The 12,813-nt window shown below is 44.6% G+C and overlaps 2 protein-coding genes across 2 annotated transcripts in view; both read left to right on the top strand.

Moving 5' to 3' along the window:
- The window catches only part of LOC128309499 (microtubule-associated protein futsch-like), a 55,758-nt gene that overhangs the window by 14,810 nt on the left and 28,135 nt on the right, over positions 1-12,813 (top strand). The window lies entirely within an intron of this gene.
- Positions 4,391-4,675, top strand: LOC128309509 (location of vulva defective 1-like). The gene has a single exon (XM_053045917.1). The coding sequence runs from the start codon at positions 4,391-4,393 to the stop codon at positions 4,673-4,675; it is 285 nt and encodes a 94-aa protein (XP_052901877.1).

Below are 12,813 nucleotides of genomic sequence, written 5' to 3'. Positions count from 1 at the left end.
TCGGAAGGGTAGCCACCATGGTGGGCCCGCGTTTGCCGGCATATCACCACAAGGACGGCTCCGAAACTAACGCAAAAGTTCCGTTCCGTGAGGCTTTCAACGGGTTCCGTTTATGGTAATGAGTAACGACCGTTTTGATAAAGTTTATAGGACGGAGGCTTATCCCTTCCCGACGGGTGTGACTTTTAGCTTTTCTTGCTGGAAACTTCCCGCAAGACATTACATTTCATTGCCATCCGAGTGGAAGGAATTAACGAAAAAACAAACTATGCTATGCTGTGTTACATTGTGTCACGATGAACAGTGTCTAAACAAGGAATGACTTAAATTTAAAGTTGAGTGTTGAGGTGGACATCCTTTCATGTCACAACACACCTAACGTTTCTAAACTTTGGTAGAACTTCTCTGAACTTTTTGTTGTTTTTTTGTTGCATCCTGAAGGGATTTTCCTCGACAAGAAAAACATAATTTTCCACCAAATTTTACATCCTCAGGCGGACACAACACGCCTCATGTTTTCGGCACACGAACGAACATCGCATTTTCGACAAATGCTTCGGGTGGTTGGTTTCGTGTTTTATTTAACAAACCCAGCGAAATAATACATTGGTACAAGACGTCCTGAAGACGTCCGCTTTTACCGCTGCTGACCTTTTCGAGGCGTAAACAAAGGTCAAGCCGAACGGTGTGTAGTGTCGGGGTGTAGTGTACATTTTTTATGAACACACGCCTCTCCTGAACGGTCACGTCGAGAATGAGATAAGTTTATCTGCGCTGTTTATTTTCCGAGGGGTGAGAAGAAAACCAAATCGAATTTTCTGGCTTCTGGCTGCTTTTGCACCCTTTTTTTTGCGAAGCATTAGCTGCGACCTTACGAAGGTCACCACCGGGTGCATTAGTGAAGAGACATGGTACGAGAAACCCGTGACACATGCAATAAAAACCGATCCAACTCGCGCCTGCAAGCTTTTACATTATTAATTGTGCAACATTTAGCGGACAGTAATTTTTTCGATTGGAAATGGATTTTTATATTCGCTTCGCACATTCGATATGAAGTGGAATATTTTAGAGCGTTCATTACAGGCGTTCGCCAGCATGACTTTATTTTGCTCGTTGACTGTACAGCACCTCATGCGATTTTGTATGGTAATCCCTGCTAATCCTGTTATAGCTACCGCGATCACAGCTTCCAGTGTGAAAGCTTCGGTGCGCGGTGGTTAAAAATCGATCGACATGTGCACTAAAAATAGACCCGCAAATCGTGCAGGTGCATTGTAAAGCAGCATCACGGAGGACTCGGCTTCGGCTTTTGCCTTTACGTCCTTGGGGCTAGGGGGGTTGCACTTTGCACCAGGGGACCCCATCCGGGAGCAAGTGTACTCGTTGAGATTCACAAGAAATGCAATTTAGCCCCATCCTCCGTACGGACGTACGAATGAAATGCAGCGCGAAAATGACAGCGACGAAAGAATCGATTGCGACTGGCGGTACTGGCGTTGTCCACAACGGCGAACGTGATTGGTCGCGTCCGATTGGTATGAAAGCGTGACAATGCCAGATTACAACTTCGATTGCTTTCGATCGGTTTTTTGTTGTCGTATGGCAATATGCATTCCAAATGTTGCAACTGCTTGTTTTTGTGGACGAAAATGGCTAGGGTTATTTGTGTTTTTGCTGATTGGAAATATGTATGTGTGGGTTTAGGTCGGTCGGCACAAATTACAGTTCCATCAAGATGCTTTCAATGAGAGAGCAAGAACCCCGTAGCAAGCTATTGGTTGTGTATTATTTCGAAAGAAATTTATCAACCATAAAAACAACCCCGTCTCCATCTGTTCCGTGGTGGAAAATGGCATCTCGATGATATATGTACCGATTTGTTTTTGTTTTGTTTTGTGAAAAGACCCACCCCGTAACAACGTACCAGAGTCTGCGTAAAGGTTGATTTTTGCATTGAATTAAACCCATCCACCCACAGCAAAGTACACGACGCATTCGCATTGGTACATGCTAACGAAGGGAAAGAACCACAACGCTGTGTGACGCTGGTGTGTGTGTGTCCTTTTGTGTTGTGTCCATAAACGGAGCCGAGCGTCGCTAAGGTCTCGTTTTCGTAGAGTGGAAATTGTGTGGTGTTTCTTTTCGTTTTTGCTACTTCCCTTTCGCTAGTAAAAAAGGGTCGAAAATAAAGTAATGGTCGCACCGTGCTGCGCCAAGCAAAAGAGTCACAAGATTCAATGCCCTGAAGGTGGTCTTAGAACGTGCGTCATTTCTATTTGATTGCAAAGTTACACTCACTAGGTTATGTAGGTTGGCCACACTGAATAGTACACAAAGGGAAATATTATTTCTCTACGAGAGTAGAGAGAAAAACTGGCAGAAAAACCCATTCGAAAAGCAGTATGGAGTTGTTCCCATGGGGGACACGCAGTCCAGTCCTTAAAATGAGTTACAATCTTTACAACTAAGCCGATGTGAAGATCTCACATAAGATAACAGCCGTCTCTTCCGTCTTTGCGTGCTACTTTCAAACAGCCTTTCACGATGAATCCTAATTGATTGATTTGAAAGCCGATGAAGGGAATGGAATTGATCACAGCCTAAAAGGGGGGAAGGATTATAATTTCATTCGCTCCGTTGGAAACCAAAATCGGCCCGATCTTTTACTCTTCCACAGGCACCGCCAGCTTACACGCGTGCACGCAGCGCGACAGTAATTCCATTAATCTGAAATAGGAAACGTATCCCGTCCCCATCGATTTCCTTCGTAACGAAACTAATTTATGTGCTGTTTAGCCACCCGTTACAAAGTATCGCACACGCACGACGAAAATATGCTCGGAGCACACAGCACACACACGGAGGATCCGATCGCCGGAGATCGAACGGTAGAACGTGTCGTGCGTGTGGTGGAATATTTCCTTCCCAGAATGCCACGGAGCGCGTTCACGATCGGGGTGAGGCCCCGAGGCAAATGAATTGATTCGGTATCTCTCTATCGGTGCTCTTGTCGTTTATCAATGTCGGCAGGATAAGGAAGGTTCCGGTACGCTGCCATCCACCTACACAACCACCTTTTGGACCCCAGGGCGATAAATTATCGTACCCCGTACGTGTGTGTGTGTGTGTCTATACACCAATGACACGAAATGCGGCAACCAACGTAAGGGAGAAAGAATAATCGCTGACAGACGTTGCACCGCAGTGCTGAGTCCCTAAATGAGAGCGAGAGAACGAGAAAGAACGAAACAAAAAAGCAAACAAAGTTGGCACATCGATGGAGGCGCATGGTGGCGTAATTTCCTGTCTTCCAATGATCGAACTCCCTCCATTCTTCATCCATTTTGTGCCGCCTGTGGATTTGCAATGCGATAGAACGCGAAAATGAGTAGCAAGTGGGAGAGCTTTTTTTGTTGTTTTTTCTGGCCGTTTTGTTCTCCGCTGTTGGCCCTAACCATTACATCCTATTGGATGGCATTCTTGCGGGACTGGAAAAAGTATTTCCAGTAAACTTTTACCGCCCCGATATTGATTGAAATGGAAGGCACAAGTTTAGTTCGCTACCGGAATCGTACTTGATTGGCAATTCGGGGGGACAATCGTTCGGGAAAGGATAGTAAGGATGCGCTTTGCAAAATTGTTTTTCCCCAAAGGAATGGCGCGTGTGTGCAAAGTTGGAAAAGCAAAGTTTGATCGCTGCAAAAAGATTGCGAAAGCCCATTTTGATTCGCACAGACAAAACATTTTAGAGTTCATAATTCGTCTGAATTTCCACCCAACCCAAGCGAAGGTTGAAAAAGTTGTTGAGGGGTTTTTATAGAGCCAGTAAATTTAATCCTTGGGGTTTGTGGGAGTCTTTTTTTGCGATGAAGGTTAGACAGATGTTGTGGTTGATGGACACCCATCAGGATTATATGTTTTTTGTATTCTCAGCATATTCCTCAACCCACCCATAATGAGCTGATCGTCGGAAAAATCATGAAAAGGGTGCCTTATTTAATGAAGATAATTCTGTACGGGCCCAGGTATGGATCCTGTTACGCTAACACACCCTCCGAGGCGACGAAACAGAACTAACTCTTACACGATTATGGTTGCTCATTAAGAGCGCAGCAACACCCTGAGATAAGATTAATCTCATTAAACCGTAAGCATGTGCGAAGGTAGTGCAAGGGAAACCACATAATGCGTGAAGTGAAGTATTCAAGTGGTTTGATCTACTTGATCTGAATTGATCTACTTATCACTGATTGTGCGTGCCATTAAAGAAGCATATAAATAGGTTTGCATATGCCCAAAGCATCGGATAGTTGTTTACCATAGCGTTACGGTTGCAGTCACGTTAGCGTTACGCGTTACAATAAGAAAACATTTAAAACAAAAAAAAATGTGGAAAGTATTAGCGGCCTTAGTCACGATGTGTGCCGTGTTCACAGTGATAGCAGGGCAAGGCAATAGCTCATCTACCGAAGCACCTACGACGACGACCACCACCACCAACGCCACTGAGGCACCTGCTGTAACGACAACTACCACTGTGAAACCTGATGTGACGTTCAGCACTGCGAGTGTTGAGACTACGACACGTGCTGGTGCTCCAAGCGTAGTGAACTCATCCGTCCTGCCAGTTCTGTTAGGGGTATACGCTGTAATGTCGCTCCTGATCAACTGACGTTACAAAGTTTTGCGATTGGAATAGTCAAAATGGAACTTGAATGAATTGTGCAGCGGCGAATGGAAGGACGAGAGAAGTGAGACTTTATAATTTGAAATAAAATGTGGAAAACTTTCAACACTGCCAACTCGTTTACGTAATACAACGATTCTTTGTTAAAATTGTTCAAAATTTAAACATTCAAATATTTGAGGTTGTTTACAGTGATTTCAGTTTAATTTTACAATCAACCCAACAGTCAGCAGTCCGTTCTGCCGTGTTATTTCGGTGGGAAAGTCTCAGGCGAACATTGTAATTTTATCCCTTTCGTGGCTGTTCTGTTCACTTTTACCCTACGTTGTGTTTTATTATCTTTTAACAATGAGCAATCTTCGTGTTGGCTCGAAAGCCAGGACTTCCTCGAAGGGCTCGAAGGCCAGGTCTTCCTCGTTGGGCTAGAAGCCAAGGTCTTCCTCGATGGGCTCGAAGGCCAGGTCTTCCTCGATGGGCCTAAAGCCAGGCCTTTTCGATAGGCCTAAAGACACGGTCTTCCTCGATGGGCTCGAAGGCCAGGTCTTCCTCGATGGGCCTAAAGCCAGGCCTTTTCGATAGGCCTAAAGACACGGTCTTCCTCGATGGGCTCGAAGGCCAGGTCTTCCTCGATGGGCCTAAAGCCGGATGATGAGGCTGTGAGAGCCGTCGTGCTGAGGCTGCGAGAGCCAACGTGGTGAGGCTGCGAGAGCCAACGTGTTGAAGCTGCGAGAGCTAACGTGGTGAGGCTGCGAGAGCCGACGTGTTGAAGCTGCGAGAGCCGAACGTTATGAGGCTGCGAGAGCCGACGTGATGAGGCTGCGAGAGCCGACTTGGTGAGGCTGCGAGAGCCGACTTGTTGAAGCTGCGAGAGCTAACGTGGTGAGTTTGCGAGAGCGGATGGAACTGTCCTTAGTCCTTGCGCGTTCACTAATAACTGATTAAAACCAGCGCAGGATCCCCTTTTATACCCTGTTTTTCGGGTGCGAACGGATCACTCTCGGGAAGCATCTTACGCTCTGGTAGCAAAATGTTGTGCTTGCTACAGTAAGCCGTGCGCTAGGCGGAATTTCTTGGAAATTTGGTTTCTGATACAACATACCGGCCGCCTTGAAATACCCAGTTTTCAACTAATTATCCTTAGCGCACTCCAATGAGCAAATCTTTGATACTGCCCTTTTTATGACACCAGTTGGTGTGCGTAGCGTTGCCACGCGGTTGACTTCATCCGCTCCTGGATGTAGTTCCAAGATTCGAGCCAATGGCCATTGCACAGCGGGTAAATGCTCATCTTTGATGATAACTACATCTCCTACATTCAAACGCTGTTCATCTCGTTTAGCGCGGTGGTTAATGTTGAGCGTTTTCAAGTATTCTTGTTTCCATCGTTGCCAAAGAGATTGTGAATATCGCTGGAGAAGTTGGTATCTACTTAATCGATTAATAGGAATTTCAGTTAACTGATGTTCAGGCAACACTCGCAAATTACCCTGCGTTAAGAAATGCGCTGGCGTCAAACATGTCAAGTCGTTTGGATCCTCTGATAAAGGTAGTAATGGTCGCGAGTTTAGGCAGCCTTCTATTTTTATCAACACGGTGTTCAACTCTTCTGAAGTTAATAACGCTGTGCCTAGTTGACGAACAAGCTGAGTTTTTACTGCTTTGACAGCGGCTTCCCACAAACCACCGAAGTTAGGTGCACGCGGTGGTATAAGATGCCATTGAATACCTTCGTTGGACAAGTGTGATGCAATCTGCTGAGAAGGCTGGTCTTGATGCAGCATCTGATATATGACGTTTAACTCATTTCTAGCCCCGATGAAATTAGTTCCATTATCCGAATAGATGTGTAATGGTTTTCCTCTTCGATACACAAATCTGTCAAGCGCCATTAGGAAGGTAGGAGTGCTTAAGTCATGCGCCAATTCGAAGTGAACCGCCTTTGTGCTGAAACATACGAACACACAGACATAACATTTTCGAGCCGCTGCTTTTCGATGAAGTGGTTTAAGCAAGAATGGACCACAGTAATCCAGTCCTGTACTAGTGAAAGCACTGGAAGGTGTAACACGTCCAATCGGAAGCTGTCCTTCTGGTTGAAGAATGGGTTGCGGATTTGCTCTAGAGCAACGGTAACAGCTCCGTATGGCACTGCGAATAGCTCGTTTACCGTTGAGTGGCCAATACTCATCTCGAACAACAGCCAATGTTCCAGATACGCCCAGATGCATGGATTTGCGATGTGTGTGTGCTAGAAGCATTCGTGTGAAGGGATGAAAACCAGGAATGACGATTTGATGTTGAATATCGTATGACGCTCCAGACTGTCGCAAACGTCCGCCAACTCGAATCAATCCGTTTTCGTCAATAAATGGACTGAGTAGTTTTAACTTTGAGGAACGAGGGATTAAAATACCCTTTTTTAAGCATTTGAGTTCGTCAGGAAAGATTTCAGTTTGAACGAGCTTAACTAACACCATTTTTGCCTTACGCAATTCACTGACGGATAAAGATTTACTTGTCAGCTTGCTATGAGGATTGCGAGAATTGTTCATGAACCTTAAACAGAACCCAATAACTCGTACTAACGTTGAAAACGATGAGAAACGTTGAAATATCTCATTAGGTTCTTTGGCTTGTGATGCCAATGTTATGACGCAGGCTTTCCTTTCATCTTCGACTTGCTTGGTAGCAGAAAAAACATTCTGAGGCCAACATGACGTTGGTTCCTTTAACCAAAAGGGACCGTTTTTCCAGAGGTCGCTTTCAACGAGTTCGTTTGCAGACATACCACGAGATACAAGATCAGCTGGGTTGTCCTTACCAGCTACATGTTGCCATCTTCCGTCTTGTGTTAGCTCTTGTATTTCAGCGACTCGATTTGCCACAAAGGTTTTCCATGTTCTCGGTGGCGACTGTAGCCACTGAAGTGTCACAGTAGAATCAGACCAAAAAACACTTCTATTAATCGGCATTAACAATGCCTTTTTGGCTTTATCAAACAATCGAGCAGCAAGCAGCGCAGCACATAATTCCAACCGAGGAATTGTAAGAGGCTTTAGGGGTGATACTCTGGATTTTGACACTAGTAGACTTACCGCTGTTTTGCCATTGATGTCTTCTGTTCTGATGTATAGACATGCTCCATACGCCGCCTCGGATGCATCAGCGAAGCAATGTAAATCTACTTGTTGGTACTGCGCGATAAATGCAAATCTTGGAATGGTTAACTTCAGTATACTTGGCAATTGATCACAAAATGCAATCCATAACTTTTGTAAGTGATCGGGAATTTGCTCATCCCAATCCGACGTTGATACCCAAAGAGCTTGCATTAAAATCTTTGCTTTAACGATGACTGGAGCTATGAACCCTAAAGGATCGTATAGTTTAGCTATTGCAGATAATATGTTTCGTTTCGTGTAGGGTTCAGCCTTAATAGTTGCAGAAACGTTGAAACCGAAAACATCAGCCTGTGGTTCCCAACGAATTCCAAGTGTGTTGATGCTCTCATCTTCGTCGAAAACCTTTGCAGATTTTGTTCCCAACAACTCTGTAGGAAGATCATCCAAAACAGGAAGCGAGTTCGAGCACCATTTCCGGAATTTGAATCCACCTTTACGAAGAAGTACATTTAGTTCATCGCGTAATTGAATGGCTCCTTCAATATCATCAGCTCCTGCTATCAAATCATCGACGTATAGCTGCCGTTTGATGGCATTGGCAGCTAGTGGGAATGTTTCACCTTCGTCTTCTGCGAGCTTTAGGAGTGTTCTTGTGGCGAGATAAGAAGATGGTGCCAGGCCGTACGTAACTGTGTCAAGCTGATAGCTTTGAATGGGTTGGTCAGTTTTGAAACGCCATAAAATTTGCTGTAATGGTTTATCGTCAGGATGTACTGATACCTGACGGTACATTTTTTCGATGTCTGCTATTAAAGCAATCGGAAATTTACGAAAGCGTATTACCAAACTCAACAAATCGTCCTGTACCACCGGACCAACCAATAATGCATCGTTGAGAGACTTGCCAGTAGTAGTAACTGCCGAACCATCGAATACAACTCGTAACTTTGTAGTAGTGGAAGCTTCTTTGATGACCGGATGATGTGGAAGATAATACGTTGTTGTCGAATCAGGCTTTTCATTTGTAACTAAACTCATATGGCCAAGTGAAATATATTCTTCCATAAAGCTGTTGTATTGAATTCTTAGCTGTTCATTCCCTTGGAGTTTACGTTCTAATGAAGCAAATCGTCGTAGCGCTGCTGTCTTCGAGTGCCCAATCATCTGCTGATATTCGGGATGCTTTGGTAGCTTTACAATATATCGCCCATGGATATCACGTGTAGTTGTGTCTTTATAGTAATCTTCACACCTTTGCTCGTTTGGTGTGAGCATGTTCTTTTCTTGCAGTTCTTCTATTTGCCAAAAACGTTCCATCTGTTGCTGGATGTTTGGAACTACTGCCAAATTACAGGAAGCATGCTGAACTTCTGTGGGCTCATTTCTTGTTGCCAAACCAGTGACAATCCAGCCAAAGACGGTTTCTATCATTGCCATGTTCGAATGTGGTATGTTGAATCGCCCAGACTTTAGCAAGTTGTAAAACAGACTTGCGCCAATAATCATGTCGATTCGACCAGGAGTATTGTAATGAGGATCTGCAAGCGCTAGCTGGGTTGGAATATCCCAATCGACCGCTGAGTATGGAACCGATGGAGTGTCATAGGTTACTCTTGAGACCACGGTAAAGTCTAAGACCGTTTTGAACGTCTCACATCTCGATTCTATTGCTGCAGTTATTTTATGTCGTGCACTCGATAGCGTTCCATTGATACCTCCAATAGATATCTTAACTGGCCTGCGAGAAGCACGTAAGTGCTGGCACACTTGTTCTGAAATAACGCTTATTTGCGAACCACTGTCTAGAAGTGCTCGCACAGGGTATTTCTCTCCATTTAGGCCGATAACATTTAACATTACTGTAGATAACAAAACGTGTGTAAAACCTGGTCGGTTGGTCTGAGTGGACGAGGCGTTAATGGTAACAATGGGCTGCTGGACATCAGATGATCGTAAAGGCTTGTCATTCTCTTGTAAACCGATGTGTAAAAGCGTATTATGATTTTGACCACATATCTTGCAAACGTATTTCGAGATACATTTCTTGCTTTGATGGCCTTCGCTAAGGCAATTGAAACATAGACGTTTCTGGTTGACCATATTGCGACGATCTTGTACATTAAGAGTGTTAAACTTTGTACACTGATAAATTTTATGAGCTTGGCCACAGGACGCGCATTTCGTTACACTTTTGGATGCTGTGTTAACGAATGCCTTACGTTCTTGAGGGAATCTTTTAAGTTCCCCGATCATAGATGTTAACGGCTGTGCGTTTATTCCCAAGCTTTCATACATGGTCGAACGTCGTTTGATAAACTCGATCATTTTAGTGAGCGTAGGTTGCTCTTCGGGGGCAATAGATTCTTCCCATGCCTTGAGAGTGGCCTTATCAAGCTTATCACTCAGAATTTCCACCAAAATGGTACTCTTTTCGTCAATTGTTTCTCCCAATTGTTGAAGGATTTGTAAATGTAATTGAAAATCATTTACCAGTTTTCGAAGAGCTTCGTCACTCGCCTGACTAACTCTTGAAATTTGCAACAAGGCACGAACATGTCGCTTCTTCAACAAAACCTTGTTGGAATAACGTTCAACAAGCGTTTTCCAAGCAATTTCATAGCCATCTGTAGTGATAGCGATGGCCTGTATTAAAATCGCAGCTTCTCCTTTTAAGGAGGCCTTTAAATAATGAAACTTCTGTATTTCATTAATTTTATCCGAAGTATGAATAAGGGAGTTGAAACTATCATGAAAGGTTAACCACTTTTTATAGTCTCCATCAAACTCCTCCAGCTTAATGGATGGCAATTTTACTCCTTTCAGATTACATGGCACTTCTTCCTTAGATTTTTCTTCTTCTGTCTTGTGCTGCATGGGAATTACTTGAGACAAAATGGCTTTAGTTTTGAAGAATAATTCTTCCATCTCTGAGGTGGTCATATTAACTTTTGTCTGTAATTCGCTTGTTATAGGCAACGCACATAGTTCGTCAACAGCAGACTCAAATAACTCGAATACCTTGTCTAGCCTAATCAGACGATCGCCTACTTGATGCTTTTGATCTTCACTATAGCCTTTAGCGAAGCTCTCTATGTTACGGAGTGAAATAACATACCTTTCCAATCTGTTGGTCTTCGTGCGAATGCGGGTTTCTTCACTCATTGTGATGCCTTGTTCTTATTCACTCTTAACGTCGACTGAAAGTTTGTGTTTCACTATTATTCCGTAGTTTGGTTGCTTCACTGGCGATACGAAATTGAGTCACTTTTTAGCAAATACTTTTCGATACGTATTCTGAGCACTACGCGAATGTTTTTTCCGACACGTATTCTGATCACTACGCAGTTGTTTGTCCAATACGTATCCTGGTCACTACGCACCAAATGTTCTGTTCACTTTTACCCTACGTTGTGTTTTATTATCTTTTAACAATGAACAGTCTTCGTGTTGGCTCGAAAGCCAGGACTTCCTCGAAGGGCTCGAAGGCCAGGTCTTCCTCGTTGGGCTAGAAGCCAAGGTCTTCCTCGATGGGCTCGAAGGCCAGGTCTTCCTCGATGGGCCTAAAGCCAGGCCTTTTCGATAGGCCTAAAGACACGGTCTTCCTCGATGGGCTCGAAGGCCAGGTCTTCCTCGATGGGCCTAAAGCCAGGCCTTTTCGATAGGCCTAAAGACACGGTCTTCCTCGATGGGCTCGAAGGCCAGGTCTTCCTCGATGGGCCTAAAGCCGGATGATGAGGCTGTGAGAGCCGTCGTGCTGAGGCTGCGAGAGCCAACGTGGTGAGGCTGCGAGAGCCAACGTGTTGAAGCTGCGAGAGCTAACGTGGTGAGGCTGCGAGAGCCGACGTGTTGAAGCTGCGAGAGCCGAACGTTATGAGGCTGCGAGAGCCGACGTGATGAGGCTGCGAGAGCCGACTTGGTGAGGCTGCGAGAGCCGACTTGTTGAAGCTGCGAGAGCTAACGTGGTGAGTTTGCGAGAGCGGATGGAACTGTCCTTAGTCCTTGCGCGTTCACTAATAACTGATTAAAACCAGCGCAGGATCCCCTTTTATACCCTGTTTTTCGGGTGCGAACGGATCACTCTCGGGAAGCATCTTACGCTCTGGTAGCAAAATGTTGTGCTTGCTACAGTAAGCCGTGCGCTAGGCGGAATTTCTTGGAAATTTGGTTTCTGATACAACATACCGGCCGCCTTGAAATACCCAGTTTTCAACTAATTATCCTTAGCGCACTCCAATGAGCAAATCTTTGATACTGCCCTTTTTATGACACCAGTTGGTGTGCGTAGCGTTGCCACGCGGTTGACTTCATCCGCTCCTGGATGTAGTTCCAAGATTCGAGCCAATGGCCATTGCACAGCGGGTAAATGCTCATCTTTGATGATAACTACATCTCCTACATTCAAACGCTGTTCATCTCGTTTAGCGCGGTGGTTAATGTTGAGCGTTTTCAAGTATTCTTGTTTCCATCGTTGCCAAAGAGATTGTGAATATCGCTGGAGAAGTTGGTATCTACTTAATCGATTAATAGGAATTTCAGTTAACTGATGTTCAGGCAACACTCGCAAATTACCCTGCGTTAAGAAATGCGCTGGCGTCAAACATGTCAAGTCGTTTGGATCCTCTGATAAAGGTAGTAATGGTCGCGAGTTTAGGCAGCCTTCTATTTTTATCAACACGGTGTTCAACTCTTCTGAAGTTAATAACGCTGTGCCTAGTTGACGAACAAGCTGAGTTTTTACTGCTTTGACAGCGGCTTCCCACAAACCACCGAAGTTAGGTGCACGCGGTGGTATAAGATGCCATTGAATACCTTCGTTGGACAAGTGTGATGCAATCTGCTGAGAAGGCTGGTCTTGATGCAGCATCTGATATATGACGTTTAACTCATTTCTAGCCCCGATGAAATTAGTTCCATTATCCGAATAGATGTGTAATGGTTTTCCTCTTCGATACACAAATCTGTCAAGCGCCATTAGGAAGGTAGGAGTGCTTAAGTCATGCG

The sequence above is a fragment of the Anopheles moucheti genome, chromosome 2, assembly GCF_943734755.1.
Source record: "Anopheles moucheti chromosome 2, idAnoMoucSN_F20_07, whole genome shotgun sequence".
Taxonomy (NCBI): Eukaryota; Metazoa; Arthropoda; class Insecta; order Diptera; family Culicidae; genus Anopheles; species Anopheles moucheti.
Note: the sequence above shows the minus strand (reverse complement) of the source record. Positions and strands in the feature narration are given on the sequence as shown.